The 22,459-nt window shown below is 41.4% G+C and overlaps 2 protein-coding genes across 4 annotated transcripts in view; both read right to left on the bottom strand.

Moving 5' to 3' along the window:
- Positions 1 to 236: 236 nt before the first annotated feature.
- Positions 237 to 4,523, bottom strand: LOC129811378 (potassium voltage-gated channel subfamily S member 3-like). The gene has a single exon (XM_055862627.1). The coding sequence runs from the start codon at positions 4,436 to 4,438 to the stop codon at positions 2,933 to 2,935; it is 1,506 nt and encodes a 501-aa protein (XP_055718602.1). The 5' UTR covers positions 4,439 to 4,523; the 3' UTR covers positions 237 to 2,932.
- A 5,784-nt stretch (positions 4,524 to 10,307) lies between these two features.
- wdr35 (WD repeat domain 35) overlaps positions 10,308 to 22,459 on the bottom strand; it is a 52,200-nt gene continuing 40,048 nt past the window's right edge. For all 3 annotated transcript variants that reach the window (XM_055862631.1, XM_055862630.1, XM_055862629.1), the window contains 4 exons: positions 22,151 to 22,291; positions 21,108 to 21,264; positions 15,516 to 15,756; positions 10,308 to 12,743 (listed from right to left, as the gene is read on the bottom strand). In XM_055862631.1, the coding sequence (XP_055718606.1) occupies positions 12,593 to 12,743; positions 15,516 to 15,756; positions 21,108 to 21,264; positions 22,151 to 22,291 (690 nt within the window). In that variant the 3' untranslated portion in view covers positions 10,308 to 12,592. The remainder of the gene's footprint in view (positions 12,744 to 15,515; positions 15,757 to 21,107; positions 21,265 to 22,150; positions 22,292 to 22,459) is intronic.

Genomic DNA, 22,459 nt, shown 5'->3' on the forward strand with positions numbered 1-22,459 from the left:
TTGTCATTATGGGGTATTGTGTGTAGATTGAGGGAAAAAAATCTTTTATAAATTTTAGAATAAAGCTGTAACGTAAGAAAATGTGGAAAAAAGTAAAGGGGTCTGAATACTTTTCGAATGCACTGTATGTGGCACGCCAAAGTAGAGAACTCTGGGTTGATGCGATGGTGTCTTAAAGACGTGATGGTGTCTTAAAGACGAGCCACAGCTGTACAATTTCAAAGGTCATACTTTATATTACTTTATTAAAGCTCATACTTTATTACAGCAATCCCCCTATGCTGACTTTATCCTTAAAGCACACATACAATCGTCTCTTTCAACTATTAGCATAGAACAGAAATGCAGTAGCATGCCATGAAGTACATTTAGCCAGATATTACAAAATGTACTTCTGTTTCAGTCACTTTCTTCTTTCCCACTGGTTGAATCAGCGTTGTTTCAACATCATTTGTCAATGTATTGTGATGTGGAAAATACACTGAACAAAAATATAAACATGTAATGTGTTGGTCCCATGGTTTCATGAGTTGAAATAAAAGATCCCAGAAATGTTCCATACGCACAAAAAGCTTAGGAGTATTTCTGTCTGTAATAAAGCCCTTTTTTGTGGGGGAAAAACTCGTTCTGATTGGCTGGGCCTGGCTCCCCAGTGGGTAAGTTTAATTAAATCTGAGCATACTCATATCATAAATTATGCTATTTAGGTCTATACTGTATAGCATTTGCAAAGTCATTAACCGCAATTGTTTCAATTCAACAGAAAATGTAACTAAAAAATGGACAATACCATTTATTTTTTCATTAGGCAAGTCAGTTAAGAACAAATTCTTATTTTCAAGGATGGCCTAGTGTTTGTAGGCCATCCTTGGCCATTCTGCCCCTGAAATTGTTCAGGGGCAGAAAGACAGCTTTGTACTTTGTCAGCTCGGGGATTCGACCTTGCAACCTTTTGGTTACTAGTCCAACACTCTAACCACTATGCTACCCTGCCGCCCCACAATAGGCTTAAGGTTTCAAGCTCTGGGTGATTTCAAGTGTAATGATATTTAGTGATATTGGATTGTGTTTGGTTGTCAAGGATATTTATCTTCTGCTTGGATGGTTCCATCTGTACCACTGACTTAGTCTGGCTTTAACTCTAGTTTTTCTACAAATGAATAATTGATATGTCGCTTTCACTTCAACCATCTCAACCAAAAATCTAAGGTAAAGAATAGGATTGAATCAAATCAAAGTTACATTTAAAGTTTGATTTGATTTAGTCCTATTCTTTAACTTGGATTGTTGGTTGAGATGGAGACAAGAATCCAACATATCCATTATTCATTTGTAGACAAACTGGAATTAAAGCCAGACTAAACCAGTAGCTCAGAACCATCAGCAGTGGATTATTTTTATCTTTTACTTAACACTTATTTTTCTTAAAACGGCATTGTTGGTTAAGGACTTGTAAGTAAGCATTTCACTGTAAGGTCTACTACACCTGTTGTATTCAGCATTTCACTGTAAGGTCTCCCTACACCTGTTGTATTCAGCATTTCACTGTAAGGTCTCCCTACACCTGTTGTATTCAGCATTTCACTGTAAGGTCTCCCTACACCTGTTGTATTCAGCATTTCACTGTAAGGTCTCCCTACACCTGTTGTATTCAGCATTTCACTGTAAGGTCTACACCTGTTGTATTTGGCGCATGTGACAAATAAGATTTGATTTGAGATAAATCTCCTCCAAATGTTGATATTTGGTTGCGTTCTCAACCAAACACAATTTAATATTTATTTTCTAAGACAGTAAATAGCCTAAAATGATTAAGGCTGTTTTACAAACTAATGTAACATTCAACCTTAAAATGAGTAAAACATCTATGGCCACATTTAGAGGTGACTGTAACTATACATGTCTTCTTATGTAATCATATAAAGCGGCATGTTCAAGATAGCATGCAAAGGTCGCCACAGGTCAGTGGAGAACTCCACATTGCTGTAACAATCTGTCAGAATCTCGAACGTCATTGATCACCATGCAGTCCTGGTTGTTTGGTTCTGCTATTAGATGAAGCACAGTGACAACACATGAATCTGTTGTATAAATAAACAACATATCTGACATTGTTTTCCCATTTTAACTTTGCTGGGCTTTTAAATAGTTGAAAGCGCAGTGATAAACATTTGGGTGACAAATAAACCAAAAACCATACATTGTTTTTCCATTGGAATTTGGTTGTGAATTTAGATGGTTCAAGGCATAGTGATAACACATTGGAAATGCAACACATTTTTGTCTGTCTTTTTTGAGTGGGTGAATATAGTTTGTAATCTCATTGATCAACGTCTCAACCAAAAAGTGACCTAATTATCCATGTTGAAATGACGTGGTGTGCCCAGTGGGTTGTTTCAAACAATGGCTGTTTCGTTCCGTATGATTGGACAAAAAAAAAATATTGATTCAAAAGAAATGTTAACAGAAACTGCTCAACTTCAAAGTAGGTTCTCAAGTCATGGATGAAAAACAGGCCAATTTTTAGGCCTAATGGATCATAGTCTCTAAGGAGGAGAGTGTAGAGAGATCATAGTGTCTAAGGAGGAGAGCGTGAAGAGATACAGCTCACTTTCACCCTGAGAACCATAAAGTGCTTATTGCCATGTCCAGCTTATTTTAAGAAGCCTCAGGTGAAAACAGGGTGGCCCTATTTCACCTCCCTGCTCTCAACTATGGCCACACTGTCAGAAAGACAGCATCCACTGTTCCAGTCACCGACACGGAACCCACAAGGCAAAGGAAACCGTGGGAGACTAAGGAACACCCGGAGAAGATCTGCAGAGATGGAACTACTCATGGAAGGAACAAAAAAATAATAAGATCATTTGTGGATGACCTACAGTATGCTCCTCAATGAGTAAAAAAGGTTTAAGTCGAGTAAGTTAAGTTCTCAAGTGTCCCTCAGGATACAAGTCGTCTCTCCACCCTGGATGCTCGATGCGTCCGTATCTTCCTCACTGCTGACGCTGCTCCTGACAGAGATATTGGTGATGAATGAGTTCATCTTTAAGGTGTACTGGTCGCCGACATTAAAGTATGTTAGACTGGGGTCGGGGATCTTAATGTCGTTATTATTATTGCATTGGTCGGTCTCAGTATTGCTCTGATTGGCATCCATGGCCTTTTGCCTCTGGTAGTACATGGAGAACTTGTTGAAGATAATGGTGATGGGCAGAGCCACCACTAGTATCCCACAGACGATGCATATGGTGGCCACCAGCTTCCCTACAACCGTCACCGGGCAGGTGTCGCCGTAGCCCACTGTTGTCATGCTAATAGTGGCCCACCACCAGCCTACGGGGATGGTCGTTATGTCCGACTCTTCTGACTCCTTCTCCACAAAGTAGATAAGCGCAGAGAAAATGGATATACCCACAGAGAGAAAGAGAATCAGGAGGCCCACCTCGTGGTAGCTGTGCCTTAGCGTGGCACCCAGTGAGCGCAGCCCCACTGAGTGACGCGCCAGCTTGAGGATGCGGAAGATTCGCATCAGTCGCAGGATCTGAACCACCTTGCCCACGTTCTCCAGTTCCTCGTTCTCCTCGTCCACTGTCTCAAAGGCCAGTGTGGCGTAGAAGGGAACGATGGAAACAAAGTCGATGATGTTGAGAGGGTTGCTCATGAATTTACGGGCGCACGGCGCCACTGCCAGCCGCACCAGGAACTCCACAGAGAAGCAGATGACGCACACAGCCTCGAAGATGGCCAGCACCGGGTCTTCAATCTCCTTGTCGTTGAGGTCCACCTGGTGGAACTCGGGCATGCTGTGGACGCACATGGCCACGATGGAGGTCAGCACCACAGCCAGCGAGGCCACGGCGATCCCCTTGGCCAAACACGAGTAGCCCGGGTTCTCCAGGTGCAGCCAGATGTTCTTGCGGACCTCCGAGCACCAGGTACCCTCGAACTTCTCCAGGTCCTTGTCCATAGTTGAGAGCTCCTCCATGGACGAGTCAATGCTCCCAAACTGCTGCTGCTGCTCACCACTCCTCCGGTCCCAGTCCTTGTCCTCTGCAAACTGTCTCTGCTCCTGAAACTTGTTGCTGCAGCAGGAGTCCAGGTGGAGCGCCTTGATGCCCCAGTACTCAATCTCCTGGCTGAAGGAGAAGACGCACAGCTCCTCCATCAGGTGGATCTTGCCCGTGTGGTAGAAGTTCAGGACATTGCGGAAGAAGCACGGGTTGCGGTCAAAGTAGTATTCCCTGTCGGTGGGGCTGAAGTCGTCGCAGAGCTCCAGGATGGCCTCCTCAGAGACGCAGCACAGCAGGCGTCCCAGGCGAGTCCTGGGGAAGCGCTGCAGGATGCTGCGCTCCACGCGCTGCTTAAAGCCGCCCACGTTCAAGTTGAGGAAGCTATCGTCCGGGCCGCGCCTGTGAAGGATCTGGCCGTACTGCATGGTGGAACTGTGGCATGGGTGGTGCCTAACAAGAAGGTAGAGGAGGTCACTGCTCAATGCTGGCTCAGGTCACTTCCCAGCTGAGGATCCATCACCTACACAAGGAAACAGGATGTAGACATCAGTGACCGACACAAATCACAGCATTATTAAACTATATCTGTTTCAAACCGTGATATCAAGATGAAAACAAAATTATTTGCACACTTTTATAAGAAAAGCTACCCTCGTTTGATACATTGTGTGAATGAATACTTCTTGCACAAAAGAGTTTGGTTCTGAAACTCACCAAACAAATAGTACATTATTGGTGTACTGTATCAGAAATAATTGTATCTTATAAAACATTATATACTGAACAAAAATATAAACACATTATGTAAAGTGTTGGTCCCATGTTTCATGAGCTGAAATTAAAGATCTCAGAATTTTTCTCTGAAATGTTGTGTACAAATGTGTTTACATCCCTGTTAGTGAGCCTTTCTCCTATGTCAAGATGTCAAGATAACACATTCACCTGACAGGTGTGGCATATCAAGAAACTGATTAAACAGCATGATCATTACACAGGTGCTGAGGACAATAAAAGGCCACTCTAAAATGTGCAGTTTTGTCACACACAATGCCACAGATGTCTCACGTTTTAAGGGACCATGCAATTGGCATGCTGACTACAAACATGTCCACCAGAGCTGTTGCCAGATAATTTAATGTTAATTTCTCTACCATAAGCCACTTCCAAAGTTGTTTTAGAGAATTTGGCAGTACGTCCAACCTGCCTCACAATCGCAGACCACGTGTAACCATGCCAGCCCAGGACCTCCACATCCGGCTTCTTCATCTGCCGGATCGTCTGAGACCAGCCACCCGGACAGCTGATAAAACTGAGGAGTATTTCTCTCTGTAATAAAGCCCTTTTGTGGGGAAAATGTATTCTGATTGGCTGGGCCTGACTCCCCCGTGGGTGAGCCTATGTCCTCCAAGGCCCACCCATGTATGCGCCCCTGCCCAGTTATGAAATCCATAGATTAGGGCTTAATGAATTTAATTAAATTGACTGATTTGATTATGTGAACTGTAACTCAGTAAAATCATTGAAATTGTTGTATGTTGCGTTTATACTTTTTTTTCAGAATAGTACTGTGTCTTATCATTGAGCTTACATTATCTGTTCCACGGTGTTGGGTTCATTTAAACCCAAATTGAGATATCATGCAACAACAAAAAATGACGATCTGAAACAATAAATATCCCATATTCATGCTACAATAACTGTGCTTCATAAACGCACGCTATCCAACATTTTTTTTTAAATCCGATTTAAAAAGTATAAAAGATCAATTCTTTGAGTTTCTTCATTTATTAATTGTATCTTAAATAATGTATATAACAGACCCAGAGAGAAAATTATAAAAAGCAGTTCAGACCAAGAACGTACCTATATCAATTTAATAATGAACAATTCGAAATATTCAGAAGAGTTGCATCTGAAGTGAATGCGACACAATACAAACTATAATAAAACCAACAGCACAGTTCACTATCTAAGAAAGTTAATGGTAGACTTCCCACAAACAACAAAAACTCAACAGAGTCACATAGCCTACCTGTCTTTATATTAAATGACATTCTTCCAGAGGCAATATATACATTTTGGCAAACTTATTTTGCTGCAAGGCGCTTCAACTCGCGCTCCTGTTTCTTCCATGTCTCATCACACTGTTTCAGCCGGGATGCTCCGGGCGTTTAGAAGAGCAGCTAAGTGATTCAGTGGCCAAGGGCAGGATCAATGCGTCACTCTCTGGTCCATTTTCTAGTGGCGTGCGCGCTGCGTCCCATGAGCCGACGCACGCGGCAAATAAACTGAGTAGAAATCGAAGTGAGATCTCACGGATATAAGGTTTAGATTCAATTTGAAACTCGTAACGTGCAAGATATGCTGAATTTACAACTCCAAAAACAAGACAAAGCATTTTGCACGAGGGCTTGTTATTAGTTGACATTGACAAATCTTTCATGTTTAGGCTACTTATATGTTCGACTGCTTATTCACCCCAAAAACATGACCAATATCATAGTATAGGACAATTATTATGCTGTATAATATTAAATGCTATACCGCTACTAGTTCCTCCTATTTTCCGCATATTTCTTATGACATGAGCCTACCTATGTTTTTATCATAACATTACGATAGAAATATATTCTGTTTATGAGTGAATCGCCTATTATAAACTCATCTGGGGTCTTTCCACAATCTACTGACAGCAAAGCCAGCACTAACCGTGGCAAGACTGGGGATAACTGGCAACTGGGAAAAGTAAACCAATAGAAATGGGATCTTTGGTTGAATCAAGTTTCCAGTTCATTTGTCATGTGTAAAGAACATATTTTTCAAGCTGATAAATAAAGTAGCAAAGTGAACCAGGCCTATGCATCATCAGACTTTCAGTCAGCTAGAATCCACACTGCCTGTGGGTAGAAACTATCTCATGGGCCTTAAAACCTCTTATGGATCCATCCATTTAAAAAAAAACATTTTCGCCTTAAACAACATACCCAAATCTAACTGCCTGTAGCTCAGGACCTGAAGCCTGAAGCTCTTTTGCACACCAGTATCTCTACTTGCACAGTATCATCTGCTCATTTATCACACCCATGTTAATCTGCTAAATTGTAATTACTTTGCTACTATGGCCTATTTATTGCCTTACCTCCTCACGCCATTTGCACACACTGTATATAGACTTTCTTTTTTTCTATTGGGTTATTGACTGTACGCTTGTTTATTCCATGTGTAACTCTGTGTTGTTGTTTGTGTCGCACTGCTTTGCTTTATCTTGGCCAGGTTGCAGTTGTAAATGAGAACTTGTTCTCAACTAGCCTACCTGGTTAAATAAAGGTGAAATAAAAATGTAATAAAAAAAATTATATGTATATTATTGATACCATTTGAAAGGAAACACTTTGAAGTTTGTGAAAATGTGAAATTAATGCAGGAGAAAATAACACATCAGATCTGGTAAAAAGATAATAAAAGGAAAAACATGCATTTAAAAAAAAAAAATTGTACCATCATCTTTGAAATGCAAGAAATAGGCCATAATGTATTATTCCAGCTCTGGCGCAATTTAGACTTTGGCCACTACATAGCAGCAGTGTATGTGCAAAGTTTTAGACTGATCCAATTAACCATTGCATATCTGTTCAAAATGTTGTATCAAAACTGCTCAAATATGCCTAATTGGTTTATTCATACATTTTCAAGTTCATAATTGTGCACTCGCCTCAGAAAATAGCATGGTATCCTTTCACTGTAATAGCTACTGTAAATTGGACAGTGCAGTTAGATTAACAAGAATTTAAGCTTTCTGTCCAGGGATTTTTGTTTTGTTTCTTACAACCTCATGCTAATCACATTAGCCTACGTTAGCTCAACCGTCCCACGGGGGCCGATCCTGTAGGGGTTATTAATTAAAGCTGGAGTTCTTAATGGTGAAAAAGCCACATCCATTTGTGATATTACAATAGCAAAGAAATTACTGCAAACAATGAACACTGTTTCTCCCCAAGGACATCATCGCATGTCAAACAGAAGAGCACAATATGTGCTGCTTCACAACGCGGTTTTATCATGCCGCGAGATGCTCTACAGCTCCGGAACAGAAACCATAACAACGGTAGTGGTGTAAACAAACACTGTATAGCTTCAAAACATGGTTCAAACTATACGTTTTATCTCGTGGATGGCCAGCCTTTGCTTTTAAAAACTCCATCATCTATAAATTTGAGTGGTTACATTTTTCTAGCACTATCCCTCAGCTGTTTACCAAAACAAGTGGCGGGCAGCATGTTTGTTGTCTTCCTATTCGCTAACATCATCTTCTGGTTTGTTGAAAACAGTTATGACCGGGGTCCTTGATAATACAGAGGGTAGGGGTAGAGGGCAGGGCAAGAGCAGTTAGTGTATTGTCCTCTAGAGAAGGCAGCTTCCATAAATTAGCCTCTATCTCCATCTACAGGTTTAACATGGGACATGCAATGGTATCTTCCACAGCCTTCTACAGTCACCAAAAAGACTCTGGTATCCACAAGCGATGGTTGTTTTTAACAGGTGTATCATCTCCCCATCGACGGTAATAATAATACCACAACACTACACCCATACCACACAGTAACAAGATTGTTTATAAGGAGAGATGGTGTCCATTATCTCAGCATGCAAAAGATGCACTATTAAAGTAATTGTCAAGTGAAGATCTCACGTTTAAAAGTTCATATTCTGTTGACTCCTACTCAAATAATGTTGTTGACATCCAATACTCGTGTTTATTACCAAAGCATAAATTGGAGACAAAACACTTTAAAACACACTTCAAATTAGTATCTCAGACTTTTTCAAAAATGCTAGCTACAGTATGTCCTCATATAATTTGACATCACGTTGGCTCATTGGCTGAGCTGGCCAATCAGCTATTTAGTTGAATACTTTTAATGACTGGTATAGCACACTTCTTTTGATTTCTACATGATTCCATGTGTGTTATTTCATAGTTTGTCTTCACTATTATTCTACAATGTAGAACACAGTATAAAGAAAAACTCTTGAATGAGAAGGTGTGTTCAAACTTGACTAGTATTGTATGTATAAATATTTGTTTTTCACTTTTAAAAGTATTTTTGTCTGTGTCATAATGTTATGTTTAACTTACTTGATATTCCATATCTTCTTGTGCTGCATGGGGCAATCATGTTTGATTCTAGCTTTTTGTGTGGTCTCTGTTCTGTGGAATTGAATAAACCTGTTCATATTGTTACCCATGTAAATAATAAATAAAATTTACCCACACAATCAAATATCAATCAACCATATTTTATGCATTTCATGTTTTCCTCATTCGCCACTAGGAGCCTTTTTAAGTGTGTCAAAATACCGTTCAGCTCTGGATCAACCCAGTAGGATAAAGAAAAAGCATATATCTCTCACCAGAAATACTCACGAGATTGATTTCTGCTTTTTGAGACCTGGAGGAAAATGGACTCAACAATTAAAATGACTTGACCTAGTTTTCTACATTAGTGAATATACACTTCAAATATAGGCGGTTCCCCAGGCACCGACGATGTGGATGTCGATTAAGGCAGCCCCCCGCACCTCTCTGATTCAGAGGGGTTGGGTTAAATGTGGAAGACACATTTCAGTTGAATACATTCAGTTGGACAACTGAGTAGGTCCCCTTAATTTTTTTAATGTATTCTCTGTGTGATACCAATTGTGGACCATAGGTGGCAGAAATAGACTGTACACTAGGCAAAGATCCCACTCCTGTTGCCAGCCTGACCTTGATCAACCTGATTTGAAGTTGGCTGTGTTTCCAAGGCAACAAACAAAACAGGGAGGGAGTATCTGTATGAAACAATAATTTTCCATTGCGTGCTTGTTGAAGTTAATTACATGACCAAATCATTTATTTAACTAGGCAAGTCAGTTAAGAACAAATTCTTATTTACAAAGATAGCCTACCGGGGAACAGTGTTTTAACTGCTTTGTTCAGATTTTTAACTTGTCAGCTCGGGGATTCGATCCAGCAACCTTTAAGGTTACTGGCCTTATGCTCTAACCACTAGGCTACCTGCCACCCTAAGCAAAATTTATAAGAAAGTTTGGCAAACTCAGACCAAGCTCATTCCAGGAGATGAAATTCCTTCAACATTGTTTACATCAGTGGTTCATTTCAGTTAGACATTAAGACAATCTCTCTGATTAGCATAGGTGCTGTACCAGCAGGTAAAGGTGGATTTCAAAGTCTCCTGGTAAGTCCAGTATAAACCTCTTTCCAATTAACAAATAAAACATGCAACAAAAGGATTCATGTTATTTCATTTAATATACATTTTCATCAATATAAAAATGACATTCCATGTAATTATGTAAAGACAATATACTAAAATGGGTCCCTTTTTTCAATATTTTGTTCAGTAAAAATGAAGAGTAACAGTTTTATGAAACCAGTTGCACAAAATGTATATGCGTTGACACGTCACAAAAACATTTTAGTTTTTAAATCTTTAAAATTAAGAGAACATCACTGCTTAATAAGAATGTAAAAAAAATATGTGTAATATGTACTGTCAACAAACAAATGTAGCAAACCACATGAACATCAAAAACACCCTGGAAACCTTAGTGCTTAGATAAATGGAAAACAAGATTTAAATAAATTGATCATTATAATAACATTTTGAGTTCTGTATCACTATGTGAAGTATTTAATCTAATAGACAGAGCTCCATCATGTTGACACCCCATGCCAATCCATAATCAATACATTTGTTATGCAAAACAAATGAAGTAATGACTGGACTGGCTGACATGGTGGGTTTCATATTCACAGATCTCCGATAAAATAATAATCTCTGCAATAAGGACGGAATTACAGAGCCTTCAGAAAGTATTCACACCCCTTGACTTTCCCACATTTAGTTGTGCAACAGCTTGCATTTTAAATGGATTAAACTGAGATTGTTTTAGTCACTGGTCTACACAAAATACCCCATGTCAAAGTGGAATTGTGTTTTCGAAATTTTTACAAATCAATAAAAAAAATGAACAGCTGTCTTGAGTCAATAAGTATTCACCCCATTGTTATGGCAAGCCTAAATACGTCCTGGAGAAAAACTTTGCTCAACAAGTCACATAATAAGTTGCATGAACTCACTCTGTGTGCAATAATAGTGTTTAACATGACTTTTGAAAGACTACCTCATCTCTGTACCCCACACATACAGTTATGTGTAAGGTCCATCAGTCGAGCAGGGAATTTCAAACACAGATTCTACCACAAAGACCAGGCACCAAGGGAGGTTTTCCAATGCCTCGCAAAGAAGGGCACCTATTGGTAGATGGTTTAAAATAAAAAAGCAGACATGGAATATCCCATTCAACATGGTGAAGTTATTAATTACACTTTGGATGGTGTATCAATACACCCAGTCACTACAAAGATACAGGCGTCCTTCCTAACTCAGTTGACGGACAGCAAGGAAACTGCTCAAGGATTTCACCATAAGTCCAATGGAGACTTTAAAACAGTTAGTTTATTGACTGTGATAGGAGAAAAGGATGGATCAACAACATGGTAGTTACACCACAATACTAACCTAATTGACGGAGTGTAAAGAAGAAATTCAAATATTCCAAAACATGCATCCTGTTTGCAACAAGGCACTTCACTAATACTGCAAAAAATGTGGCAAAGCAATTAACTTTTTGTCCTGAATACAAAGTGTTATGTTCGGGGCAAATCCAATACAACACATTACTGAGTTCCACTCTCCATATTTTCAAGCATAGTGCTGGCTGCATCAGGTTATGGGTATGCTTGTAATCGTTAAGGACTGGGGAGTTTTTCAGGATAAAAAAGAAACAGAATGGAGCTAAGCACAGGCAAAATCCTAGATGAAAACCTGGTCCAGTCTGCTTTCCAAGAGACACTGGGAGATTAATGAATCTTTCAGCAGGACAATAACCCAAAACACAAGGCCAAATTTAAACGAGAGTTGCTCACCAAGAAGACACTGAATGTTCCTGAGTGGCCGAGGTACAGTTTTGACTTCAATCTACTTGAGAATCTATGGCAAGACCTGAAATTTGTTGTCTAGCAATGATCAACAACCAATTTGACAGAGCTTGAAGAATAAAATAAAAATGTAAAAAATGGCCAAATGTTGCACAGTACCGATGTGGAAAGCTCTTAGAGAGGTACCCAGAAAGACTCACAGCTATAATCACTGCCAAAGGTGCTTCTACAAAATATTGACTCAGGGGTGTGAATACCTATGTAAATGAGATATTTCTGTTTTTCATTTTCAATAAATTAGCAAAAATCTCTAAAAAACAGTTTTCACTTTGTCATTATGTGTGTAGATGTGTGTAGATGGGTGAGAAAAATGTTTTTTAACCCATGTTGACTTCAGACTGTAACAACAAAATGTGGAATAAATCAAGGGATATGAATTCTTTCTGAAGGCACTGTATTTAGTTAGCCTGAGTGTAGTTTGAGCCAATGTATGTGCCGTAGCTGCCCTGTTTTTGGGGCTTATCCTTGGAAACTCAAACGTTTGCAGTACTGATTGACTTAAAGATCTTGGACTTTATGCCAGCGAGCTGTGGCACAGAGGGCAGAAGTTGTGGCTGCCAATCTCGTTTTCCAGTGCACAGTGCTTACACACGCTGCACATCCAGAACTGGTACTCTGAGATGGTCCAGCCGGTCACAATGCAGGTGGGCAGCTTCACCTCAGCCCTGGAAGAGAACAGAATGATGGTTGGAGAAGATGAAGCTTTACTAACTACAGGCCTGTCACGTGGAACAGTGGACGTTTTGCTAATACTTTGTTTTACCGGTTAAAGCTGGTACCTTCCTGGTATGTATATAGTACTAACTAAGAAACTATGTGGCAACAATAAATACTATCTGGTACTTACCTGAAAGGATTCAACTCAATCAGTATCTACATAGTACCAATTGTTACCCGGGGATGCTTGTGTCACTGAAGCTCAAATTAAACCCAAGTGTAGAATGATCAGGTAATTACCATTTAACTAAGTAAGTATTACAATAAGACAGCCGTAGTCCTGTTATATTACATAGACAGAGCAATTACACAAGCCACAGTTGGAACCTGCGTAGGGCTTTTTCCAACATGGGGAAATGACCACAATGTATATTAGTAATCCCTGATGATCAGCAGCGAGAGAAAATGAGAGACGGAGAGAGAGAAAAGGAGAGCGTAACTGATAAAGAGAGAGAAAAGGAGAGTGTAACTGTAGCTATCAGTGGTACAACAGTCCAGACCAGGGTACAAGGACAGGGTTTAGCAGTCCAGACCAGGGTACAAGAAGGACAGAGTTTAGCAGTCCAGACCAGGGTACAAGAAGGACAGAGTTTAGCAGTCCAGACCAGGGTACAAGAAGGACAGGGTTTAGCAGTCCAGACCAGGGTACAAGAAGGACAGAGTTTAGCAGTCCAGACCAGGGTACAAGAAGGACAGAGTTTAGCAGTCCAGACCAGGGTACAAGAAGGACAGGGTTTAGCAGTCCAGACCAGGGTACAAGAAGGACAGGGTTTAGCAGTCCAGACCAGGGTACAAGAAGGACAGGGTTTAGCAGTCCAGACCAGGGTACAAGAAGGACAGGGTTTAGCAGTCCAGACCAGGGTACAAGAAGGACAGGGTTTAGCAGTCCAGACCAGGGTACAAGAAGGACAGGGTTTAGCAGTCCAGACCAGGGTACAAGAAGGACAGGGTTTAGCAGTCCAGACCAGGGTACAAGAAGGACAGGGTTTAGCAGTCCAGACCAGGGTACAAGAAGGACAGGGTTTAACAGTCCAGACCAGGGTACAAGAAGGACAGGGTTTAGCAGTCCAGACCAGGGTACAAGAAGGACAGGGTTTAGCAGTCCAGACCAGGGTACAAGAAGGACAGGGTTTAGCAGTCCAGACCAGGGTACAAGGACAGGGTTTAGCAGTCCAGACCAGGGTACAAGAAGGACAGGGTTTAGCAGTCCAGACCAGGGTACAAGAAGGACAGGGTTTAACAGTCCAGACCAGGGTACAAGAAGGACAGGGTTTAGCAGTCCAGACCAGGGTACAAGAAGGACAGGGTTTAGCAGTCCAGACCAGGGTACAAGATGGACAGGGTTTAGCAGTCCAGACCAGGGTACAAGAAGGACAGGGTTTAGCAGTCCAGACCAGGGTACAAGAAGGACAGGGTTTAGCAGTCCAGACCAGGGTACAAGAAGGACAGGGTTTAGCAGTCCAGACCAGGGTACAAGAAGGACAGGGTTTAGCAGTCCAGACCAGGGTACAAGAAGGACAGGATTTAGCAGTCCAGACCAGGGTACAAGAAGGACAGGGTTTAGCAGTCCAGACCAGGGTACAAGAAGGACAGGGTTTAGCAGTCCAGACCAGGGTACAAGAAGGACAGAGTTTAACAGTCCAGACCAGGGTACAAGAAGGACAGGGTTTAACAGTCCAGACCAGGGTACAAGAAGGACAGGGTTTAACAGTCCAGACCAGGGTACAAGAAGGACAGGGTTTAGCAGTCCAGACCAGGGTACAAGAAGGACAGGGTTTAGCAGTCCAGACCAGGGTACAAGAAGGACAGGGTTTAGCAGTCCAGACCAGGGTACAAGAAGGACAGGGTTTAGCAGTCCAGACCAGGGTACAAGAAGGACAGAGTTTAACAGTCCAGACCAGGGTACAAGAAGGACAGGGTTTAACAGTCCAGACCAGGGTACAAGAAGGACAGGGTTTAACAGTCCAGACCAGGGTACAAGAAGGACAGGGTTTAGCAGTCCAGACCAGGGTACAAGAAGGACAGGGTTTAACAGTCCAGACCAGAGTACAAGAAGGACAGGGTTTAACAGTCCAGACCAGGGTACAAGGACAGGGTTTAGCAGTCCAGACCAGGGTACAAGAAGGACAGGGTTTAACAGTCCAGACCAGGGTACAAGAAGGACAGGGTTTAGCAGTCCAGACCAGGGTACAAGAAGGACAGGGTTTAGCAGTCCAGACCAGGGTACAAGAAGGACAGGGTTTAGCAGTCCAGACCAGGGTACAAGAAGGACAGGGTTTAGCAGTCCAGACCAGGGTACAAGAAGGACAGAGTTTAACAGTCCAGACCAGGGTACAAGAAGGACAGGGTTTAACAGTCCAGACCAGGGTACAAGAAGGACAGGGTTTAACAGTCCAGACCAGGGTACAAGAAGGACAGGGTTTAGCAGTCCAGACCAGGGTACAAGAAGGACAGGGTTTAACAGTCCAGACCAGAGTACAAGAAGGACAGGGTTTAACAGTCCAGACCAGGGTACAAGGACAGGGTTTAGCAGTCCAGACCAGGGTACAAGAAGGACAGGGTTTAGCAGTCCAGACCAGGGTACAAGAAGGACAGGGTTTAGTACTCAACCATTAAGCCAGCCGGCAGGCAAGCTCAATCAAGCACAGCTAAAATATTCATAAAAATTATATATATCCTATTTGAACCCAGGCCTGTAATGCAGTGGTCATGGCCCTCACCCCTCAGGAGCGTTGTCCTGTCCAGACATGTGGTTGTTCTTGGGGCTGTGTTTGGTGAAGATCTCCAGGGCCAGGTCTTCGTAGAGCTGTCTCTGCTCAGGGCTCAGGCTCTCCAGGGACTCCAGCTTGATGAAGGCTCTGGAACACGTACTGAAAGCCCGGTTGGCTGACGAGCAGATGGCCAGCAGGGAGTAGATCTCAACCACTGGGATGATGTCCTCATAGTCCCGTAGGTGGAGAGCTGGTAAGGAGTGGAGATTGGTTGAGTAGAGGTTTATTATTATTATTATTGCTAAAAGGTACTGCATAGGTGTAAACATACTTTTTTTTTTAGAAAGAGACAGCACTTGTACAGCCTAAAAAAGTAGCAGAAATGTGCAGAAAGTAGTTTTTAATGCATTTTATTGAAGGGAAACAATAACAGTCTTGAACTTTTTTGGCAACATAGTGATATATTCTTCTACAATGAGGAATTCAACTACAAAATACTAGTCTTCTCCCATTTTATGAACCATTGCCCCCACCCACATGGTGTATAAACAACAACAATAAATAAGAATAAAATAAGATAATAGATACAAAACAAAAACGTGAAGACAATAAATCAATCCACTCTAATTAGCACATATAGAACAATTTGCAAGTGTGTGTGCATGGACTTTGCAGATGTATTTCTCACATGTGTAGCACATAGTATTTGTTTTACAGTCCTTTGAGTGGAAGAATTGGCATCAGCTGCAGCCTCAGGTGGATCAGGACAAGATTCAGCCTCCTGAACAGCTTTCACAAGCGCTGCAGAGGCTGCTGTGCAGGGGAGGCGCTCCCTTCTTTGAATGTGTGGGGTTACAAGTGCCTTTCCCAGCTGTTCCAGGAACACCCTCCTCTTGTTCCGCTTTTCAGGCATCCAGGTAGGGTTGATCTTGTTCCATATCATGAAGGCATTGTATGAGGACACATCAATGATGTTATGGAAGCTGACCAGGGGCCAGCGGGCAGTCATCCTCCTGCAGCTGTAAGTTCCAATCACCTTGTCCATGTTGTCCACGCCTTCTTTCTTGTGGATGTAGTCCAGGATGATGTCTGGCTTCCTGTCCTCACGATCAACGATCTCAGCGGTTTTGTGCAGTATGCTCAGGAGGACCACATTCTTGTTCCTCTTTGAGAGGTAAGAAACTAGAGTAGTGGTGGGGGTGCAGGGGGGAGCTCAGGGTACAAATGATCTTTGTACCCTGGTGGTGTACAGCTTTCATGGAAATATGAACAAAGGAGATGTTTCACTTTTTCTAATGTTGGGGTCACTCTAGGAAAAGTCATCAATTTTTTTGTTGAAAAAATATAATTTAGGGGGATTTCTCTGCTGTTAAACATAGTGGCGGGTCATGTTTGACCCTTAAGACAACACAAGGGTTAAGGTCAGTGCTGGTCAAACATTGTACAAGCGATTTATAAATGAATAGGTAACCTACATTTCTACAACACATCTATTTTCCAAGAAACTGACATGTGACCACATTCCGCAAACACCCTTAGAATACAGATACCTGTTCAGTTAAACCAAGCTAATCACACCCTGAATACAGTTACCTGTTCAGTTAAACCAAGCTAATCACACCCTGAATACAGTTACCTGTTCAGCTAAACCAAGCTAATCACACCCTGAATACAGTTACCTGTTCAGTTAAACCAAGCTAATCACACCCTGAATACATACAGCTGTTCAGTTAAACCAAGCTAATCACACCCTGAATACAGTTACCTGTTCAGTTAAACCAAGCTAATCACACCCTGAATACAGTTACCTGTTCAGTTAAACCAAGCTAATCACACCCTGAATACAGTTACCTGTTCAGTTAAACCAAGCTAATCACACCCTGAATACAGTTACCTGTTCAGTTAAACCAAGCTAATCACACCCTGAATACAGTTACCTGTTCAGTTAAACCAAGCTAATCACACCCTGAATACAGCTACCTGTTCAGTTAAACCAAGCTAATCACACCCTGAATACAGTTACCTGTTCAGTTAAACCAAGCTAATCACACCCTGAATACAGTTACCTGTTCAGTTAAACCAAGCTAATCACACCCTGAATACAGCTACCTGTTCAGTTAAACCAAGCTAATCACACCCTGAATACAGTTACCTGTTCAGTTAAACCGAGCTAATCACACCCTGAATACAGTTACCTGTTCAGTTAAACCGAGCTAATCACACCCTGAATACAGTTACCTGTTCAGTTAAACCGAGCTAATCACACCCTGAATACAGTTACCTGTTCAGCTAAACCAAGCTAATCACACCCTGAATACAGTTACCTGTTCAGCTAAACCAAGCTAATCACACCCTGAATACAGTTACCTGTTCAGCTAAACCAAGCTAATCACACCCTGAATACAGTTACCTGTTCAGTTAAACCAAGCTAATCACACCCTGAATACAGCTACCTGTTCAGTTAAACCAAGCTAATCACACCCTGAATACAGTTACCTGTTCAGTTAAACCAAGCTAATCACACCCTGAATACAGTTACCTGTTCAGTTAAACCAAGCTAATCACACCCTGAATACAGTTACCTGTTCAGTTAAACCAAGCTAATCACACCCTGAATACATATAGCTGTTCAGTTAAACCAAGCTAATCACACCCTGAATACAGTTACCTGTTCAGTTAAACCAAGCTAATCACACCCTGAATACAGTTACCTGTTCAGTTAAACCAAGCTAATCACACCCTGAATACAGTTACCTGTTCAGTTAAACCAAGCTAATCACACCCTGAATACATACAGCTGTTCAGTTAAACCAAGCTAATCACACCCTGAATACAGTTACCTGTTCAGTTAAACCGAGCTAATCACACCCTGAATACAGTTACCTGTTCAGTTAAACCGAGCTAATCACACCCTGAATACAGTTACCTGTTCAGTTAAACCGAGCTAATCACACCCTGAATACAGTTACCTGTTCAGCTAAACCAAGCTAATCACACCCTGAATACAGTTACCTGTTCAGCTAAACCAAGCTAATCACACCCTGAATACAGTTACCTGTTCAGTTAAACCAAGCTAATCACACCCTGAATACAGTTACCTGTTCAGTTAAACCAAGCTAATCACACCCTGAATACAGCTACCTGTTCAGTTAAACCAAGCTAATCACACCCTGAATACAGCTACCTGTTCAGTTAAACCAAGCTAATCACACCCTGAATACAGTTACCTGTTCAGTTAAACCAAGCTAATCACACCCTGAATACAGTTACCTGTTCAGTTAAACCAAGCTAATCACACCCTGAATACAGTTACCTGTTCAGTTAAACCAAGCTAATCACACCCTGAATACATATAGCTGTTCAGTTAAACCAAGCTAATCACACCCTGAATACAGTTCCTTCAGAAAGTATTCACACCATTTGACTTTTTCAAAATTGTCATGTGTTACAGCCTGAATTTAAAATGAATTCAATTGACATTTTGTGTCACTGGCCTATGCACAATATCCCATAATGTCAAAGTGGAATGATGTTTTTTAAAAGTTTTTACAAATGAATTACAAATAAAAATCTGAAATGTATTGAGTCAATAAGTATTCAACCCCTTTGTTATGGCATGTCTAAATAAGTTCAGGAGTAAAAATGTGCTTAAGTCACATAATGAGTTGCACATGACTTTTGAATGACTACCTCATCTCTGTAACCTCACATACAAGTATCTGTAAGGTCCCTCAGTCGAGCAGTTAATTTCAAACACAGATTTAATCACAATCTCTTCATTTTAGCTCAATCTCTTCATTCAAAGACTCAAATCATGGACTCTTCCTGACAGTTGTGGCTGCTTTGCGTGATGTATTGTTGTCTCTACCTTCTTGCCCTCTGTGCTGTTGTCTGTGCCCAACAATGTTTGTACCATGTTTTGTGCTGCTGCCATGTTGTGTTGCTACCATGTTGTTGATTTCATCTTGTGTTGCTACCATGTTGTTGATTTCATCTTGTGTTGCTACCATGTTGTGTTGTCATGTGTTGCTGCCTTGCTATGTTGTTGTCTTAGGTCTCTCTTTATGTAGCGTTGTCTCTCGTCATGATGTGTGTTTTGTCCTATATTTATATATATTTTTATTTTTAATCCCAGCCCGCGTCCCCGCAAGAGGCCTTTTGTTAGGCCGTCATTGTAAATAAGAATTTGTTCTTGTTACGTTCCCCAGTTTCTGTGTTGTTGTGGGTTTGTATGTGTGTGTATTTCAGGAAATGGTTTCCTGGATTCCTGAAGCAGCTGATTGGTCAGCCCATTGCTGATTGGAGCTCTGACCCTTCCCTCTCGTCAGGGGATACAGCGGTCTCTGCAATTACCAACTCCTTCTCCAGCTGGATAAAAGCCAGTGTTCCTTCCCCAGGGAAAATAGCTTATTTTTATGTCCTGTGTTGATTCTTGTGGCGGTCAGTAAAAGTTTTGTGGCTATTATTTTGTAGCCGCTCTTTCTGAGGTATGTGTATGCCAATAGGACTTAATGTTTTTGGTTAATTGAAATTGTTAATGTAAATTATTGGTAATTATTCTGTTTCATTTGTTCCCAGGGGGGGAAAGGGAATGCACCTTGTGAGTGTTTAGGTGAGAGGCCTACATCACCAGTAGTATTTAATCTGTCTATGCACACTAGGTAAGACCTGGGCGGACCACCCCCTGTATTTAGGTTAGAGCGCCAGGTGGTGCTAAAGGTTAGGTGGGAAGGTAGGAGAGGGGACTCCTTTACTTTTTACTTTCTTTGCTTTGGTTCCGTCCATTCCTTTTTCTCCACTTTACTGTGTGAAGGAATAATAAATTCCCTGTAAACTGTATTTTTCTCTGCCTCTGTCGTCATTCCCCGCACCTACGGTCACATACTTTTTCACTCCACGGGGAGTTGAGATATAACAGGGTGTTGCGTTCCCTCCTCCAAGAGGTGTACGTAACAGTTCTTAACTGACTTGCCTAGTTAAATAAACAAAGACCAGGGAGGTTTTCCAAAGCCTTGCACCTATTGGTAGGGAATACAGGAACCTGTTCAGTTAAACCAAGCTCATAAAAAAAAAGAAACCTTTCAAGGTGGTCTTGATAAATATAGACATTTACTCCGGTATAGGCTCTCCATTGAGATTTTGTTTGCTAATTCTGTGTGCTTTCAGAAAGAGTGGAGATAAACAATCTAATAATAATATGATGTATCATTTAACAGACGCTTTAATACAAAGCATTTTACGTACGGGTGGTCGCGGGAATCGAACCCCCTTATCCTGGCGTTGCACGCACCACGCTCTACCAACTGAGCTACAGCGGACCAGTTCATTTGATGGTGCTACAGAGTGATTTAATAGTTTGAATGTATGAACAGAGGGCTAGTAAAAAATAAATAAAAAAGAACCTCAAGGATGAATGAGAATGGTTTACGTGCACATTCATACCTCAGAGAAGGCATAGGCCTACATTCTTTTAACAAGCGTCTATTAAAGTGTGAGGACTCTCTTTGATATTTGCTGTGTCTTTTCATACCTGGTGAAGCGAGAAGGTTGTCAGGAACAGCAGAGAGAAGTATAGAAAATGTAACAAAGAGAGGGGGGTACCTGTCTTCATGGCTTTCACCATGTAGCCTTCGTACAGCTGCCTCTGAGCCAGCAGGAAGAAGTGGTAGGCCTCGGCCCCACGCCAGGCGCTGTCCACCATGCGGTTGTCTGACGAGGTGGCGTCCTCCTCCAGCAGGCCAGCTAGAGCAGATGTAGCCTGAAGGAAGAGAAGGGAGTAGCTGACAGGTTCAAAAGACATGGGAATGAATTCACTGAGAATTAACACTGTTGTACACCTGTTATTAGAGGGGAATTAAACACCAAGATATAGTATCAGTACATCTGTTATTAGAGGGGAATTAAACACCAAGATATAGTATCAGTACATCTGTTATCAGAGGGGAATTAAACACCAAGCTATGGTATCAGTACATCTTAACAGAGGGGAATTAAACACCAAGCTATGGTATCAGTACATCTATTATTAGAGGGGAATTAAACACCAAGCTATGGTATCAGTACATCTTAACAGAGGGGAATTAAACACCAAGCTATGGTATCAGTACATCTTATCAGAGGGGAATTAAACACCAAACTATGGTATCAGTACACCTGTTATCAGAGGGGAATTAAACACCAAGCTATGGTATCAGTACATCTGTTATTAGAAGGGAATTAAAGACCAAACTATGGTATCAGTACATCTGTTATCAGAGGGGAATTAAACACCAAACTATGGTATCAGTACACCTGTTATCAGAGGGGAATTAAACACCAAAGTATTGATATGCTTAATCTGTATTCCCTTTAGGAAAATAACAAGTGCTCCCTTTGCACTGGTGTAAACACTATATATATATCAGATCCTTGTAGCCAACAACTCCAACACATTGTAAATGACAGAACTGTTAGCATTAAATAGCTTTTTTTTTTACTTTGCATTATTGGAAAAGCAACCGTAAGTGAGCCTTTCACTGTTAGTCTACACCTGTTGTTTACAATGCGTGTGACAAATAACATTTGATTTGATAGCAGCCAACAAACCACAATGACATATAGGACCTAAAGGATTGCATGTCTTAACGATTGTGTGGGTTGTGTACCTCTGACGTCTTCCCCTTGGCCTTGTTCTGCTGGGAGATCTTCACTTGGCTGTGGTAGTTCTCCACTAGCAGGGCTGCAAGCACATAAAGCTTCTTCACCCTCAATGGGCGGGTCCTCCTCTTAGCCTCCTCATCCGCTATCTGACAAGTTAACAGAGCAGACGACAGATGTGTCTCTGACACCAGTGTACTGGAGAATAATAAGAGCTCAGCCAGGGGTCTTTGTCTAATCCGGTCCGAGGCACAATGTAGTTGAATACCTCTGAAGGTTATTAGCTAAGGACTGAATTGAATGATAAGTATTAGATT

Source organism: Salvelinus fontinalis, chromosome 15, assembly GCF_029448725.1.
Source record: "Salvelinus fontinalis isolate EN_2023a chromosome 15, ASM2944872v1, whole genome shotgun sequence".
Classification (NCBI taxonomy): Eukaryota; Metazoa; Chordata; class Actinopteri; order Salmoniformes; family Salmonidae; genus Salvelinus; species Salvelinus fontinalis.

Coding starts and splice junctions, on each gene's coding strand:
- LOC129811378 (XM_055862627.1), bottom strand. CDS start 4,438: ATGCAGTACGGCCAGATCCTTCACAGGCGCGGCCCGGACGATAGCTTC.